Source organism: Rhinopithecus bieti, unplaced genomic scaffold (genome assembly GCF_001698545.2).
Source record: "Rhinopithecus bieti isolate Rb0 unplaced genomic scaffold, ASM169854v2 scaffold_4654, whole genome shotgun sequence".
NCBI classification, from domain to species: domain Eukaryota; kingdom Metazoa; phylum Chordata; class Mammalia; order Primates; family Cercopithecidae; genus Rhinopithecus; species Rhinopithecus bieti.
The window spans coordinates 920,349-939,127 of record NW_016804499.1 but is presented as its reverse complement, the minus strand read 5'-3'; the positions used below and the strand labels follow the sequence as shown (position 1 = coordinate 939,127).

At 43.6% G+C, this 18,779-nt stretch overlaps 1 protein-coding gene across 1 annotated transcript in view; it reads right to left on the bottom strand.

The window, feature by feature from the left end:
- The window catches only part of GNAL (G protein subunit alpha L), a 206,115-nt gene that overhangs the window by 50,455 nt on the left and 136,881 nt on the right, over positions 1-18,779 (bottom strand). Inside the window, 1 exon segment of the mRNA XM_017868805.1 lies at positions 9,073-9,170. Coding sequence (XP_017724294.1) covers positions 9,073-9,170 — 98 coding nt within the window.

Genomic DNA, 18,779 nt, shown 5'->3' with positions numbered 1-18,779 from the left:
TGAGAACTGGCACCAGTTTTTATTTTATTTTATTTTATTTTATTTTATTTTTTTTTAGTAGAGACGGGGTTTCAGCGTATTAGCCAGGATGGTCTCGATCTCCTGACCTAAACCGCACCGTGCGGAGCCTCACATTTGGAGGCAGCAGAGGGGCCACAGAGCAGCAGCCAGAAGCGAATACAAGGGCTCCGGCTCCTCACTGCCTGCTAAGCCAGGGGACTCGCCTTTTCCCTCTTTGCTACTGGCATTCCATACAGTTCCGTGTGACAAGGCATTCCATTTCTAAGAAATATTGAAAAATCCACCTCTAAGGCATCCAAAATGTGATTTTTATTTTATAGCTTGAAGGTCCTGATTTTCACGCCATGAATCTAGGATTATGTACGGTGAATGGCGAATGTCATCAGAGATTCCTGTGATGTATGTACATGCTGGGCAGAGGCCAGGCCCTGAGTCCCATCCTGTTCCAGGCATCCTTTCTGTATAGGAAGTCTGAGGGTTACGTTAGATAAGGAATGGGAAGCCACTGCAGTTCTCTACTCAAGAAAGTAGATTTTCTGAGATTTTTTAAAAACAGTCTTTACACACAAAAACAGTTGTGGTAATCCCACTAAAATTTTTCTTCTGGATGCCTCAGGGCAAGGGTTCCCAAAGGAGAGCGGAAGAAGCAGGTAACAGGGCCTGATGGCCACACACAGAGACATCTGGTCTACCTACCTAGTCCTTGCTGCTACATTTATTTTCATAGCTAAAGTAAATGTTATTGTAGTGCCTATAAGCAAGAATATTTCCAATTTTGTAGCTCTAGGAAACAAATCTGAGAGGCCGGGCGCAGTGGCTCATGCCTGCAACACCAGCACTTTGGGAGGCCACAGTGGGCAGATCACTTGGGTCAGGAGTTCGAGACCAGCCTGGCCAATATGGTAAAACCTCATCCCTACTAAAAATACAAAAATTAGCCAGGAGTGGTGGCAGGCCCCTGTAATCCCAGCTACTAGGGAGGCTGAGGCAGGAGAATCTCCTGAACCTGGGAGGCTAAGGTTGCGGTGAGTGGAGATCATGCCACTGCAATCCAGCCTGGGTGACCGAATGACTCGAAAAAAAAAAATCTGAAAATAAATTTGGCCAGAGAGAGAGATCAAAATGAGAGGTAAGAAGAACGTGTATAAACATTCAGGCGGCTGCTATATATTTAATAGGTTCAACAGTATATACAGTAATATGCATATTTTAAAATTATAGTTCCTTTCATCTTATTTAAAAATTTATTTATTTATTCATTTATTTTGAGACGGAGTTTCACTCTTGTCACCCAGACTGGAGTGCAGTGGCGTGGTCTCGGCTCACTGAAACCTCCACCTCCCAGGTTCAAGCGATTCTCCTGCCTCAGCCTCCCGAGTAGCTGGGATTAAAGGCGCATGTACCACCATGCCTGGCTAATTTTTGTAATTTTAGTAGAGATGGGGTTTCACCATGTTGGCCAGGCTGGTCTCAGACTTCTGACCTCAGGTGATTTGCCCACCTAGGCCTCCCAAAATACTGGGATTACGGGTGTGAGCCACTGCTCCCGGCCAATTCCTTTCATTTTTTGCAAAAACTTAACTTTGAAGTTGAAACTTCATTTGTGCTAATAATTTCCAGATTGTCCTGAAAGCTGAGTATTTCAGGACTTGACAGTCATAGGATCAAATCAGTGCCAAAGAGGGCCAATGGGGTCAAGAAAACTCCTGAAAGGTGACAGAAAACAGATCTGGGACTGCAGCAGAACAATCACTTGACTTTTTTCGCTGCTCTTTTCTTTTTTTCTGGGAAGGTGTCTCTCCTTAGAAAATTCAAAAACCAATGATTGAAATGGATGTAGCCCTAAAGGAGCTTATCCTGTGTCGCACTGAGCCTAAGAACCTACTCTGTGAGCTGTGGAGTTTGAAGTTCCATTAAGCAAAGTCCGATTTTATAAAGCTATGCTAAAGATCCAATTCTCTCTGATTTTCTTTCTCCCAAAATAACCGTTTCCATGGTTACATAATCACTTAGTATTAGGACTTACAGGAAATGCATTTTGAGGGATAATTCAGTGGAGGTTGTTTTTAAATTTTCACAGTAGGAACTGGGAAATTCAGTATAAAATATAATCTCTGGTAATTTGCACAGCTTGCTCAATGCTTCAAGGATACTCATTTTCACAGAAAACACAGTATTTAAAGCTTAGTGATAATAATTATTCTCATATCACATCAGTCCTGCAGCTGGTCAGTGCCACCTGGCTGGCTCTGCCTCACCACAGCACCTGCTCAGGGACACACAAATGGCAACCGACTGGGTCAAGTGAGCCCCAGCAACTGGCCAGTGGGCCTGTTTGAGGGGACAAGGCTAGGTAGGAATTGGCCTGGCCTTAGCAAAACCCATCTCCCCTGCTCCCTCTGGAATTCGCCTGCACGTTACCCAGTGGACAAGGTACAGTGGAGTAAACAGGGATGACAAAGTTGAAACGCCTGAAGGCAAGAACAGAATACTTTCCCCCACAGGGCCTCTGGCTCAATACCAGCTTCCAGATCTTCAGGAAAGAAAAACCCCTTTTCTTGAAGTCACTTAGTAAGTTTCCATTCCTTGCATGCCAAGCAGCACAACACAGATCTTCACAGCCTTGGACTTTTTTATGCCATGGGTGCTTTCCTGTTTTGGAGGTCCTTATCCGCACACACATTTGCAGGCTTGGAGAGAGTGTGTGGGGTCATGTGTTTTCGGTGGGCCAAGTATGAAGAAGCAGGCCTTATAAACCCATACTCAGACCTTAACCTGTACTTCAGAAGAGGACCCCTGACTCACCAAGGAGGCCTGAAGGATGAGGCAGCATCTCTGTCTTCACATGAGTCCTCCACTAGACCGTGCCCATGGCCAGGCCTGACCACCGAGCTCCCATTGCTTTTCCTGCCCTGGATTCTTCAAAGCCCTCTCTCGTCATTTTTTTTTAAATCAAGATAGAATTTACATAACATATAATTTCAAATAAGACAAAACTCACCATTTTGATGTATGCAATTCTGTGGTTTCAGTATATTCACAAAACTGTGCAACCACCACCACTATCCAATTCCAGAACTTACTCATTATCCCAGAGAGAAATCCTCCATCCATTAGCAGTCACTCTAAGTCCCCCCTCTCCAGCCCCCAGAAACCACTGCTTGACTTCTGGCTCTGTAGATTTACCTATTCTGGTCATTTCACACACATGTCATCATATAATATGTGTCTTTTTTGTGTCTTATTTCTTTCACTTAGTGTGATGTTTTCAAGGTTCATCCATGCTGTAGCATGTGTCAGTGCTTTATTCCTTTTCATTGCTGAGTAATATTCCACTGTGTGGATGTAATCACATTTTGTCTACACATTATTCATTTGATGAACATTTGGGTTGTTTTCGCCTTTTAGTTATGATGACAAATATTGCTATGAACATCCATCTACCAGTTTTGTGTGGAGGTATGTTTTAATTCTCTTGGGTTTACACCTAGGAGTGGAATTGCTGGGTATTTCAATGTTGAACCTTTGGAGGAACTCCTGGATTCTCTTCATTGGCAGCTTGGTCTCCTGAGGCCCTAACAATTTCAGCATCACTGAGAAGCCCAGAAGACTCCCATGACTCCTGCCACGGAAGAAATGACTTTAAGACGTCTTAGAATTATTACCTTCTTCATAAGCACTAGGGTTCAAGATGCAATTCTGAGGCTGAGGCAGGAGAATCGCTTGAACCCGGGAGGCAGAGGTTGCAGTGAGCCAAGATTGTGCCATTGAACTCCAGCCTGGGCAACAAGAGCGAAACTCCGTCTCAAAAAAAAAAGAAAAAGAAAGAAGAAAGAAAGAAAGAAAGAAAAGAAAGAAAGAAAGAAAGAAAGAAAGAAGGAAAGAAAGGAAAGAAAGGAAAGAAAGGAAAGAAAGGAAAGAAAGGAAAGAAAGGAAAGAAAGAAAGAAAGAAAGATGCAATTCTGTTGAGCAAGGTAACACAGTGACTTAGTGTCACACCAAGATTTAAGTCAGAGCTTTCCCAAGAGCAATTCAGGCATAAAGAAAATGGAAAACACGCAGGAGTAGTGGCCATCGCAGCATGGGGAAAGGCGAGTGAGTGTGGACCCGTCAAGGAGTCAAGGGTTGGCTTTTTCCGTCAATAACGCATCAAATACCAGCTCTTCTTTGGCCAACTCATGTATTTCAGACAGCACCGACTGAGCAATGACTTTACGTATTTATTTATTTTTTGAGACAGAGTCTTGCTCTTTTGCCCAGGCTGGAGTGCAGTGACTTCAGCTCACTGCAACCTCTGCCTCCTAGGTTCAAGTGATTCTCCTGCCTCAGCCTCCTGAGTAGCTTGAATTACAGGTGTGCACCACCATGCCCAGCTAATTTTTGTATTTTTAGTAGAGACGGGGTTTCACCATGTTTGTCAGGTTGGTCTCGAATTCCTGACCACCCACCTCGGCCTCCCAAAGTGCTGGGATTACAGGCGTGAGCTACCGCACCCATTGACTGAGCATTGACTTTATACAAGAACACCCACCCAGGAGCTGGGCATTTAAATATGAATAAGACACATTCCCTGGAGAATTCAAAACCTAGTGGGCTGAACAATATACACGAGTCTCGTGGTCCGAGGACTGCACTCTGAGTCACGTCCTGTTATTGGCCTGATTTCGAAATGTCCTTTATTTTATGAAGTGACGGTGGTGGGAGATGGAAGCAGCTTGTATTTTTTCTAACATCTTATTTGGCAAAGTAAAAAAATTTGGCAGTCCTACATTGGTCTAACAGATTTACTGAAATGTCACTTGTTTTTGAAGTCCCTCATCCCTCAATCCCAGAATCTGACCCTAGAGGAAAAACAAGATAGTTATTAGGATGCAAAGGTATTGCTCCAACATGATTCCCATATGTATTAAAATGGGTGAAACAAGCTAAATTGGAGAAGTTACAATTAGCCTAGGATAGTGAGGCCTCCAGGGGGAACTGGTTTCTGTAATTCTGTCAGGTCCAGGGTTCAGAAAGCTGGAACAGAGGCTTTGGCTAAAGGTGTTTTATTCCTGACAAGCCTGGAAGGGAGTCTTGGCCTTAGGCCCTGGGGCCTTGCTCACAAGGCAGTTTTTATCTGTGCCTTTCTGTCATTTGAAAGAATAAATCTAAAAGCAATAGCAGATTTTGGCTGTGGTCTCATCTGCTCCTGGGAAACTGTGATCGTGGGCACCTCTCTGGGTGTCAGTTTCTTTATCAGTCACATTCTAGCAAGAGATAACACTTACCTAGTGCTCACTAAGTGCCAGGCACTATTTTGAGGACTTTGGATATCTACTTATTTAATCCCACAACCGTATGAGAATAGATCCTGTTAATTTTCCCATAAAAGTAATTTGCCCAAAGTCTTACACAGTGGTCGGGGGTGGGGCCAGAATCTGAATTCCGATCTGCCTATTGTCAAGTTCACACCATTTCTTTTTCCATAATTTATTTTCGCATATTCTATTTTAAATCAAATTATTAATTATATCACTATGGTGATGCGGGAATAACTTGTTCCTTTTTTTTTTTTTTTTTACAACAGATAAATTTCTAATGTGACATTGAGCAGAACTGTGGTGTTCTCCAAGGCCAGTCTTTGTCCATAAATACTGAAATACTGAAAAAGGATGATAGAATGCATGTTCCACAACAACTTCAAATGCAGCGGTGCATGAATTTTAATATTATTAAGAACTGCTTTAGAAATTCCAGTTGCTAGCCATTTCCTGGTATATTCTTCCCACTCCTAAAGCACTGTGAGTTGAACATACAATTCTGTTGTGTCTTTTTATTTTTGAGACAGGGTCTCTCTCTGTTGCCCAGGCTGCAGTGTGTGGCACAATGATAGCTCATGGCAGTCTTGAACTCCTGGGCTCAAGAGATCCTCCCACCTCAGCCTCCTGAGCAGCTGGGACCACAGGCATTTGCCACCATGCCCAGCTTCTGTTGTGCCTTAAGTGACTACTTAACGATTGAAATATTGCAGAAAGAGTGAGTGAGAGTAAGAGGAAAAGATAAGAGGCCTTTTCAGCACCTGCAATCCTCCCAAGGCTGCTCAGACTGCACTGGAGTTCCACTGAGAGCCTTTCCAAACTCCCACATCCAAGCCAAATGCAACCAAATAACAGGAGAGCAACCACAGAACTGTATTCACAAATGTAAACTAAAGGGCAGGGCCAATTTAAAAACATTATTTAAGGAAAATCTTGAAGGACTTGTCGTACATGGCAGGAAGTAGGACATTTTAAATTTTTAAATTTTTATGTTTTTGAGACGAGCCTTGCTCTGTCACTCAGGCTGGAGTGCAGGTGTGCGATCTCGGCTCACTGCCACCTCCGCCTCCCGGGTTCAAGCGATTATCCTGCTTCAGCCTCCCAAGTAGCTGGGATTACAAGTGTCCAGCACCACACCCAGCTAACTTCTGTATTTTTAGTAGAGACGAGGTTTTCACCATGTTGGCCAGGCTGGTCTTCAACTCCTGACCTCAGGTGATCCACCCTCCTCGGCCTCCCAAAGTGCTGGGATTACAGGCATGAGCCACTGCGCTCGGCCAGGACATTTTAAATACTTTTTTCATTAATTAAAACTTTTCGTGAGTGAATCCTTTCTTTAAGAAGCGTATAATGGAGGTAGCTAACCCTTTCTATGGTCCTCTGAGGGTGTCTGCAGCAGGTGTACGCTCCATTCTTGATGCTTTACTACGCTTTGCCTTGCCAAGCACGCTCACCACATGCCAGCAGACCGAACGTGGGACATCCTGTCCTTGGACAAGGTAAGAAGGAGGTTACATACAATCTCACTAGGAGCATCAGCCCTCCTCCTTCCGGGTCTCTCCAGCGTCTGGTCTGGACGACCTGGGCCCTATGCTGGGCACTCCCTCTCTTCTGGATGTGCTGTGAGGCTCTTCCTCGTCTGAAGCTGAACTTTCTCAGGCCCAGGGTCCTCTCCTCTCTGGATTTCCAGGCTCTGCATACCGTCAGTAGCTGATGACCGGTACACCGGGGCCATCTGCCTCTCTTCCGAGCTCCAGGCTCCGACAACAGACTGACTGCTTGATGTCTCCACATGGCTCTCCATTTGCCATCTCAAACTCAGCTTCTCCAAAGCAGAGCTGGATCTCTTCCCTAAGTCTCCTAGATGTCCCCATTGCAGTAAATGGCACAGGAGTTCACCCTGTTCCCTCCTGGATCCCTTTCCTCCACCTCCCTCATTAGGTCCACCAGCTAGTTCTGCCCCTTCAGCTTCCAGCACTCACCTGTATGGCTACCCTGGCCCAACCCAAGGCACCTCATAGGGTCTCTGCCTTCTGCATTCTATTCTCCCTGACAACCTCACGCTTGGAGCCCATGGCTGGGATGGCAGGTCGCCGTAGCTGAAAGATGACCCAAGCTCCTTGCTGTGGCCTTCAGCAGCCCTGGGGGTGTCTGACCCCCTTGACCTCCCTCACTTCTTTATGGTCAGTCTTCCTTTCCCCACCCATGCTTAGTGTCTTCCCCCTCCCCCTCCTCCTCCGGCCCTTGCCATGGGCCCTTGGAGCCTGGCTCTCTGGGCTTTGCTGGGTGCTTCAGGCCCATTCCATGGGGGATGGTGAATGGACGTAGAACCTAGCAAGCAGGAGCTTGGGCCAACACAACCACTCCCTCCTGGAAATAAACATTCACAATGCAGCTCCACTGACTGGCTCCAAACACTGGGAATTCCCAGATTTTATGCTATGGAATCTCTTCCTTGTATATGAATTTTTAGAGTTTAGAGATTTAAAATGTAAAATATTTCATTTCTTGCTATCCACAGAGTTACATAAAACAACTAGTTAAATACAATTTTTTTTTTTTTTTGAGCCGGAGTCTCGCTCTGTCGCCTAGGCTAGAGTGCAGTGGCCGGATCTCAGCTCACTGCAAGCTCCGCCTCTCGGATTTACGCCATTCTCCTGCCTCAGCCTCCCGAGTAGCTGGGACTACAGGCGCCGCCACCTCGCCCGGCTCATTTTTTGTATTTTTAGTAGAGACGGGGTTTCACCGTGTTAGCCAGGATGGTCTCGATCTCCTGACCTCGTGATCCGCCTGTCTCGAGGCCTCCCAAAGTGCTGGGATTACAGGCTTGAGCCACCGCGCCCGGCCTAAATACAATTTTTAATTATCAAAACAGCAAACATATCTAGAACTTCTTAATAATTTCACATTGTTCTAGGGACCATTATTTTCTAATAGTAATAGAATATATCTAACACAGCAAAACGAAGTGGAAAAGTAAGTGTTTCAGGGAAAAACAATGAGCCAGCCCTGGCACCAGTATCCTTTTCCTTTTTTTTTTTTTTTTTGAGATAAGAGTCTCGCTCTGTTGCCCAGGAGTGTAATGGTGCAATCTTGGCTCACTGCAACCTCTGCCTCCCGGGTTCAAGTGATTCTCCTGCCTCAGCCTCCCGAGTAGCTGGGATTACAGGCACCCACCACCACGCCTAGCTAATTTTGTATTTTAGTAGAGACGGGGTTTCACCATGTTGGCCAGGCTGGTCTCGAACTCCTGACCTCAGATGATTCACCTGCCTTGGCCTCCCAAAGTGCTGCGGTTACAGTGTGAGCCACTGGGCCCGGCTTTCTGGTATACTTCTAATGTGTACAGAATGGTCACATTACTTTAAGAGCCTGGCCTTGATCACAAGGTTTGTATTATTTTAAAATTTAATTTGAGGCCCCTGCTCCAAAGTCAAAACATAACAATAACTATGTAAGTTCACTTTAACTTACCAATATGCATATAGCTCTACATAAAAGTCAAAAAATGAAGAGAACTGAAAACAACAATCAGGACAAAATGAACAAAACTTTCAGGTTCTCAGAAATGTTACGGATTTTCAATTTTCCATCTACTAAACATGTCTCAGTTTAAAAGTTGATTTCTGTCATAAACGGTTAATTATTCATTCCTTGCACGCAAGAAACTTCAGAAGTACTGAGAAGGCAGCATAATCATTCATGCAATCATATTCTTCAAAGAGCCCTGTAACTTGTACAGGACACAACTTACTATTGTGCACAGTCAATCAGCTGGTATTCATTGGATCTCTCAAAGCATGCCTTCACTCCTTCATCGTCCCAAAGTTTTTTCACATGGTCAAAGAATTCCTAAAGTTTAAAAGAGTTACAAATTAAAAAAAAGTGTGTAATCACCTTTTAAAAAGTTAAAAGGAAAAGAAACCGCAAAACTTTTTTTTGCAAGTAGCATTCAGATTTTCCTTGGGGAAGTTTACATAGTAAAATGCACCAACTCTATGTTTAGTGTGATAAAAAATGCATGCATGTTATCTTTACTCAAGTCAAATTGCAAAATAGTTTTTTTTTCTTGAGACAGAGTCTTGCTCTGTCACCCAGGCTGGAGTGCAGTGGCGCAATCTTGGCTCACCGCAACCTCTGCCTCCCGGGTTCAAGCGACTCTCCTGCCTCAGCCTCCTGAGAAGTTGGGATTATAGGCACATGCCACTGTGACTGGTTAATTTTTGTATCTTTAGTAGAGATGGGGCTTCACCATGTTGGCCAGGCTGGTCTCGAACTCCTGACCTCAAGTGATTCGCCCGCCCTGGCCTCCCAAAGTGTTGGGATTACAGGCGTGAGCCACCGCGCCTGGCTCAAAATAGTTTTATCATTCTGGAAAGTCCCCCCAAATGCAAATTATGTCAAAGTTAATACCATACATTAACTATAAATACAATTAACAGCATAATTTTAAAGTATTTAGTATTCAGTAACTTAACTCGTTGAACTGCCATCTCAGTCATGAAAAAATTGCGTATTTTAAGGACAAGTTTTGTCTTAGCTTCTGTCTTTTACGTTTTCTATGTGAGTTATGATTAGGAGTGGACATGGTTGAGTAGATGGATTAAATTTGGCCCAGACATACTAGGTACATAAAAAAGGAACTTTAAAAACCACACACTTTGGAGATGATAATTTATTTCTTTTTTCATTAAAAAAAAAAAAAAAAAACTAGGAGTTAAGTGTGAATTGTGATTTTTTTGTTCATTCCAGAGCCATGAGGTCACTGTGCTCAACTTCACCTATTATTATGGCAAGCAAGATGCTCCGAAAGAACATTTTTCATCTCAAAAGTAAATGAAGGGCTTATGAATTCATATTGGTAATATTACCCTAAAGGGCGATGGAAGCAAATGACTACATTAGTAGCTAAACACAAAAGAAGTTCTGTAAGTGTTCACAAAACACTTTGTGGGGACATTCACACCCTTCCCATGGCAGTTATTTGCCTGCCTTTGATCTTCAGGGTTCTCAGGCTCCAAGGCCTGTCCCAGGGACTCCTCCTTCATGCTTATCAGCTGACACATTTCTAGGAATCAACATAGATTCTTTGGAGGAAAAACAGAAGGACTGGCACTTTTTCTTAAGGACTCACAACTCCATACAAAGGTGGATCCAAGCACTGTGAGGGGTTCAATGCTCACAATTTGGAAGGCTCTCTTTGAAAAAAGAGATGCAAAATGATGAATACAAAATTAGTATAAGTCCTTGGAAGGGGAGTAGAAGTGAGGCATCCAGAGTGTAGGCTTTATGAGCGTTTAGAAAATCCAATTCTGATTTCACAGTCTCAGGGACCATCTTGTAAGTTATGGCATAGTCTATATCTACATCTGTCCGTCACCATTATCGACAAACCCAAATGGTTCCCAGTTGACAAAAAAAGAGACATTCTCCCCGTGAAGGGGGTGGCTAAACCTCTCAGCTATCATCTTGTCTCCCTAGGTTTACGTTTCCTTCTGGAATCTTCCTCTGATGCTCCCATGAACCCAGTAAGGGAGTTTGTAGGCTTCCTTAAAAAATTTCCTTCGAAGAGCCATCCAAGTCCATACACTTACACTTCACACACACACGTGTGAAGATCAATCCTGCATTATGCTGTTATCAAGATGGCCATGGAGAGAGTGACACCACTGCCTCATGGTGATGGATCTTCCGGTTGCCAGCTCTGGGTACCTGATTTCTCTGGACACGACAGACGCATGATATACAAAAACTATAGACTCACGCTACATGAAAACAAATTTAACTGGATTTACGCAAACACAGGAACCATAGATACCAGATTTTATAAAAGTTCACATAATAATTATTCACTATAATAGGTTTCCAAATGCAATTAAAAAAAGACCAAGACTGGAGTAATTAATCTAAACTTGGTCAGAAAAAAAAAAAGAAAAACAATATTGCTCCAGGCCCTACAGGGCGGAAAGGGCTCCAAACCGCGTGGGGTGCGGTCGTGTGGTCACCCTACTACCCAACCAGCCATGGAAGTAAGCCCACACGGTGCTGACCCCAGAGCTCACAGGCATGTGGCCAGAGGTCAGTGAGGGGGTTGAGAAATTGATCTTTTTTATTTTTAATTTTTATTTTTTGAGACGTGGTCTCACTCTGCCCCGTCTTGCAAGCTGGAGTGCAGTGGCGCAATCTCGGTTCGCTGCAGCCTCGACCTCCTGGGCTCAAGCAATCCTCCTGCCTCAGCCTCCCAAGTAGCTAGGACTACAGGTGCGTGCCACCACGTCCGGCTAATTTTTGAATTTTCCTAGAGACGGGGTTTTGCCATGTTGCCCAAGCTGGTCTCCAACTCTTGGGCTCAAGTGATCCTCTGCCCTCAGGCTCCCGAGCAGTGGGGACGACAGGTGTGTACCACAATATCCAGCTAATTTGTTCGTTTGTTTGTTTAGAGATTTAGCGGTGGTGGTGCGGGGTGGGAACGGAGGTCTCACAATGTCGCCCAGGCTGGTCTCAAACTCCAGGCTCAAAGGAGTCCACAGGCGCGCATACCACGCCCCGCCTGAGAAACCCGGTCTGGAGTAGAAGCCCGAAGCCGGCCTGTGCAAAGCCAGGCGCGCGGAGCCCCCGGGCCTCTCCGGAGCCGCCCTCGCCCCGCGCCTGCGCTGCCACACGCATCCGCTGCTCCGCACGCACAGGACCTCCTGGCAGGCGGAGGAGAAACTGAGGCTCCCATCAGACGCCCTTGCTTTTCGACTCACGTAGCACCCGAGAAACGGAGGCCTACGGAGGGGCGGCCATGGCCTGGGCGCGTTCTGGCCTCCGGGCCACGCTGGATGCCGGCCTGGTCTCGCCAGAGGGCGGATGTGCGCTGCAGGGAGGCGGGAGGTCTTTGTACTTCAGCCCATGGTGAGCTGGAAAGGGAGGGTATTCTAGCCCCCAAGCATTTACTGGGGTCCCTGCTCAGGGACCTCCCAGCTCCCTCCTGCAGAAACATCAGCATCACCGCCCCACCTGCCTCTGCAAACAGCGCACCCCCGCAGCTCCCCAGCTTGGAGGCCCTGCCCAGCGGGGCTGGGATTCTCAGCGCCCCCAGGCCTCAGCTTATTCCTTCAGGCTTCGGCTCCTGCTGTTTTCTCATTTCCTTCGCAATACCCTTTTTTATTTTGCGTTAATTTCCTGCATGTCACAGTAAGGGCCTTACTCACATAAAAACCCCTATTTAAAATAGTTCTTACGTAGTTCTTATTTTGTCGAGGGTACTGTGCACACAGTACTTTATCACATGATCGTATTTAACTCTCACAGAGCTGGAAGAGGTGGCTGTTGTCACTGTGCTCAGTACTTTAACATGATCGTATTTAACTCTCACAAAGCTGGAAGAGGTGGCTGTTATCACTGTGCTCAGTACTTTAACACATGATCGTATTTAACTCTCACAAAGCTGGAAGAGGTGGCTGTTATCACTGTGCACACAGAAGTTAAGCAATCCACCCAAGGGCACACAGCGGGCAATGGCAGGATATATTCCACTGCCTGTGTTTTGAACCATTATGCATACTACCACCTTATATTATATATATTAAATCATTTTCTATTCTTTAGTTTTCTACTGGGTTTCTTTAAAACCACTACTTTAGAAAATCCACTCTTCACTGGATAAAGTACAGGGGATCTCGTACAAGAGCACCTTGTTAAAGCAACACAAGACACTCATGAGGATTCCCGCAGGTCTGCAAAGCACAGTAACTTCTGCGGTCCTTCCGCAATTCACAAATACACTGCAAAGATGCCGAGTGTAAATTCCGCTCATGGGATAAGCCTTAATGTCCTGTGGTTGGTAAGATTCACCGGTGAGGACTGGAACTGCTTTATAGGGGACCAAACTCTAGGTCTGAGCTGAAGCCTGAGAGAATTGCAGAGAACTGCTTGAACCAAGAATCAAGACACAGAATTTCTGGAGCATGTGTTGATAGCCAGAGTAAAACAGGATTTTTAAGTAGATGATTTAGATAACACTGAAGAAACACAGACGCGACAACAATCCCTTCACTGCAGCTTCCTCATGGGTAGACGTGCTGGGCTAGCATACAGCTAAGTCCCCACGATTCCACATACTTACTTTTTAAAGGGTTCTAAAAACTTCATGGTGATGAATTCCAGGGCTGCTGTTGCGATTGTTACTTTAATGTTTTACATGGAAAACTTTCAAACTTATAAAAATAGAACGAATCTCCAGGTACCCATTACTCAGGTTCCACATTTATCAACACGTGGTCAATTTCTTTTCATCCATATCTCATCTCCTTTTACCCTGCCTTTATTATTTTGAAACAAATATTTTATTTATAAGGCACATGTCATGCTATTTCAACATTATTTCTAAAACATAAGGACTTTTTAAAAACAGCCATAATACCACTATCTCAACCAAAAAATACACAAACACACACATAGAAAAGGATTCTGTGAAGTCATTAAATATTTAGCCAGCCAGTGCAGCTTAAGGTATAATTAAACATTAGTTCAGAGCTAGGCTAGGATTCTGATAGGGATCAAAATATGCTACCCCCAATTATGTCACACTGGCATATTCATTATTTTGAGCTGAAGGCAACAGAGAAACAACAGATACAAGAAGAGCTGTCTGCTCTCCCCCTTTCTGCCTAAAAAAGAGCATAAATATTCCCCACCATGTACTAGGATGAGAAGAGTGACCTTTATTGCAGGGACAGAGAGCTGTCACCAAGATGAGTCTGCATAAGCAAACCTTACTAAAATAGCCCTTTCTCATAATTATATCAACCCTAGGAGCCCGAATCCCCTTTCATTTATAGTCACTTCTTCCACAATTTGTCACCCTTTGTTAAAATGGTATATAAGCTTCCAACTCTAACTTTTGTGTGTGTGTGTGCATGTTTCACTTCTTTTCTGTGGTGCCCCTGTGCGTATAAATTAAAAACATTAATGAAATTTGTATGTCTCTTCTCCTGTTAATTTGACTGTTGTCATTTTAATTCACAGGCTCTAGTTTTCTTCCCTATAGATCTCATACATTTTAAAAAACAGAGAAATTAATATGAAGAATAATTTTAGTATGCCTACCTTACAACTAAGATGAATAATACTAAATAAAATAATTTCAGTTTTGTGTGTGTGTGTATGTGTCTTAAAAGAGTAATTCACAGTAAAATGTAACCTGTTTTGACATCTGAGGGTATATAAAACTGAAAGCATAAAACTACTAAGTTACATTTCTTAATTTTTTCTGTATTACTGAATATGAGAATTGCCATGTGATCTTCATATGAGAGCAACTGATATATGTGAATATTTGTTATTTTTATTCAAAGGGATTTCAGTTATATAAAATAAAAATAATGATATCAGATTTTTTTGTTTGTTTGTTTTGTTTTTTTTTTGAGACGGAGTCTCACTTCTGTCGCCCAGGTGGAGTGCAGTGGCCGGATCTCGGGCTCACGGCCAAGCTTCTGCCTTCCCGGGTTTATTTTGCCCATTCTCCTGCCTTCACCTTCCCGAGTAGCTGCGCGACTACAGGGCGGCCGCCACCACGCCCGGTAATTTTTTTGTATTTTTTAGGTAGGAGACGGGGGTTTCACCATGGTTAGCCGGGATTGGTCTCGATCTTCCTGACCTCGTGATTCCGGGCCTCATCTCGGCCTCCCAAAGTGCTGGATTACAGGGCTTTGAGCCCACCGCGCCCGGCCATTGATATTCAAATTTAACATTTTTTTAAAAAGGCAAAGGCAAGACTCCATTCAAAAATAAAAATAAATAAATAAATAGAAGTAAGCCTTTAAAATTCTGAAGTACAATTTTGATTTTAAATCAACATTTAAACTAAAATTAAAAAAATTAAATATGTAATGACTCCATTTCAAATTGACAACATTTTCCTTCTGATACTGCTATCTACAACTACTTTTATATTGAAAGTATACTCAAAGATAACATGGAATTCTCAGATGAGGAAAAAAACAGTTTTTGCTTTTAAATTCTTCTTAATTACTTTAAAATGCAAACAAATGACAATAAGAAGTGTTAAGAATAACATTCTTGCATAATTTCTGTGCTAATATAACACAATAAAATGACTTTTTGGTTACGCTGACATTTGGGATACACTTTTCATTTTGAAATAAAAATCAAAGGACTATTTCCCATCACTTGACGTGAGTGTGGTGCCATCCGTCTGGCGGCTGTGCAGTCAGGCCACCCTGCTCCCACTCGCCGTGCTGGGGGTGGCTGCTGGTCCACACTGAGCCCTGCCCTGTGGGCAAGTGGACCTCATCCCTGGGTTGACTGTGAAAATGTTCCCAATGCTTGCACAATATTCTTTCTAGGGCGACTTAGGAAAAATACTACTAATTTTAGTGTCGGGAATACTCTTGCATTTCTCAAGCAACTGCTTTTTACATTATTCATTTTTAATCTGTGGATCCTGTGACTTTCCTACTGCTTTCATTTATGTCACTGAGTTGACTGCGTGAAAGCTTAGAAACCAAGTTTCAGGGTGTGTCTCGGCCCGTGTGAAGGCCTCTGTCAGACACACTGAGCTGTAACTTCACCGGGGTTCCATAAAGCTCACTCTCCCTGTTCCTAGCTTCATCCTCACACATTTTCAGTTGCTGTATTAACCTGTATTGTAACTTTGTGAGCAGCACTAAATCCTTTCTGGACCAAGTGGAAGCACACACAGTTGTTTAATGTAACCTTTTAAGGGAGCCTAGTGAGTAATGCCCACCACCGTAATCACATGAGCCTTAGAAATAGGCAGTTTCAAGACAGTATCCATTTAAATTGAATTTTTTAAAACTCGAGTTTAGGGTCTGATTCATTTAAAATACACCTACTCAGTTTTATCCCTTGGATAAAAGAATGAGCTAATAGCTATCTGTTGTTTCTTTTTTCAGATATCTTGTGAATATCAAGTTAAAAGTCTGTATGGGATCTGTCATGACTGATTTGTTATTTTATTTTACAGTGTTATAACACTGTGATTTTGTTATGTATAATTTCTGTCCATCCTGAAATGTAACGTTACACAGTTTATCTAAAATTCTCCTCTGCCTCCTGGGCTCAAGCCATTCTCGTGCCTCAGGCTCCTGAGTAGCTGAGACTACAGGCAGCAGCCACCACACCCAGCTAATTTTTTTCTTTTTTTAAAATTTTTAGTAGAGATGGGGTTTTGCCACATTGGCCAGGCTGGCCTCAAGTGATCCGCCTGCCTCAGCCTCCCAAAGTGCTGGGATTACAGGCATGAGGCACAGTGCCTGGCCAGTGTCTCTAAAATTCTACTGAGGAACAGTTTTCAGAAACTATGTTAAGAAAAACTCCACAAACGGGCTGTGCGCGGTGGCTCACGTCTGTAATTCCAACACTTTAGGAGGCTGAGGCGGGCGGATCACCTGAGCCCAGGAGTTCGAGACCAGCCCAGCCAACATGGTGGAAACCCGTCTCTACTAAAAATACAAAAATTAGCCCGGTGTCATGGCACGCACCTGCAATCCCAGCTACTTGGCAGGCTGAGGCAGGAGAATCACTTGAACCCGGGAGGTGGAGGTTGCAGTGAGCAGAGAACTCCAGCCTGGACGACAGAGCAAGTCTCAAAAAACAGAACAAAACAAAACAAAAACAAAAAAGAAAACTCCACGAAAAGAAGCCAATTAAAAAGCCTTTGCAGTTCCTGCGGGGAAAGCATCTTTCCTAGCGAGAAGCCTGATTGCCACAGGCAACAAGTTCAACAACTAAGCAACAACAACATGAGGTTAACCTTTACCTTAGCATTTACTGAGTGCCCAGGCAATGTTCTGAGAGCCTTAGGTACAAGGTCTCTTTTGTCTCAAACAATCCTGCTGTGCAGGTAATTCAATGACAACATGAGAACCACCGAGCATACTTCGTAATTGCTTAAGTTCTCTTGACTAGGAAGTGGTCAAACCTGGATTCAAAAGCATCCTCTGAGGCCAGCTGGCTTCCCTGCTCTCTGGCCAATAGCAGTTCCTTGGGTTTAAGAGACCAGTGCGGACAAGTACAAATTTACAACATACCCCACACATCTATTTTTCCCTTAGGACTTAGCCTACTTCAATTATTCTTAGTGTTATGTTTAAACAACTTTTTGAGGTATACTATATATGCCATAAATTCACCCATTTATAAAGTCATACAACCACCAACACCCAGGTTTTAGAATTCCTCTATCACACGGAAGGTGCCTCATCCTCCTTCAGAGCCAAGCCCTGCCACCACCCCAGGCCCCAACCACCACTCAGTTCCTTCTGTCTCTACAGTGTTGCCTTTTCTAGAAACTTCGTGTAAATAAAACCAGTCTTTTGTGACTGGCTTCTTTCACTTAGCACATTTTTGAAATTTATCACACTTTGATATGTACATTAACAGTTTGTTCCTTTTTTTGAGACAGAGTCTCACTCTGTCACCCACGTAGGAGTGCAGTGGCACGATCTTGGCTCACTGCAACTTCCGCCTCCCAGGTTCAAGAGATTCTCCTGCCTCAGCCTCCTGAGTAGCTGGGATTACAGGTGCCCACCATCAGGCCCAGCTAATTTTCGTGTTTTTAGTAGAGGCAGAGTTTCACCTGTCGCTTGAGAATCGCTTGAACCTGGGAGGCGGAGGCTGCAGTGAGCCGAGATTGCGCTGCTGCACTCTGGCCTGGGTGACAGATCAAGACTCAATCTCAAAAAAATTAAATAAATAAAACATAAAAAAATTGCTGAATTCTATTCCATTGTATGGATATATCATGTTTTGTTTATCCATTCACCAGCTGATGGGCATTTGCGTTATTTCCAGTTTTTGACTATTGTGAATTGTGCCTCTAGGAATATTTGTGTAAAAGTCTTTGTATGGACATTTATTTTTATTTCTTTTGGGCAGGATGAGAATTGCAGGGTTTTATGATAAGTGAATGTTTAAGTTTTAAAAATTGCCAAATTGTTTTCCATGGTAATGTCAAGGGCAATGTTCAGGGGCTCTAGTATTTCCACATCCTCACCAATGCTTGGCTTTGTCTGTCTTCTTAATTTTAATTATTCCAGTGGGCATACAGTGGTATCTCACCGGGGTTTTAGTGTGCATTTCCCTAATGAGGAATTACACTGGCTATCTTTTATGAAATTGTGGGCTCAACAACTGTTTTATTATTGAGTTTTTTAAAAATAAAAGTAAGAGATTACAGCAAATAGCCTGGATTAAAATCCTTTATCACTTTAGGTTTTGCAAGTATTTTCTCCCAAAATTTGCATTTTATTTTCTGAAGTAGTTTTGATGAGCAAAGTTTATTTTTTTATTTACAACATTAAAAAATATATAATCTGATATGGTTTGGAACTGTGTCTTAGCCCAAACCTCGTGTTGAATTGTAATCCCCAATGTTGGAGGTGGGGCCTGGAGGGAGATGACTGGATCGTGCGGGCGGACTTTCCCTCGCTG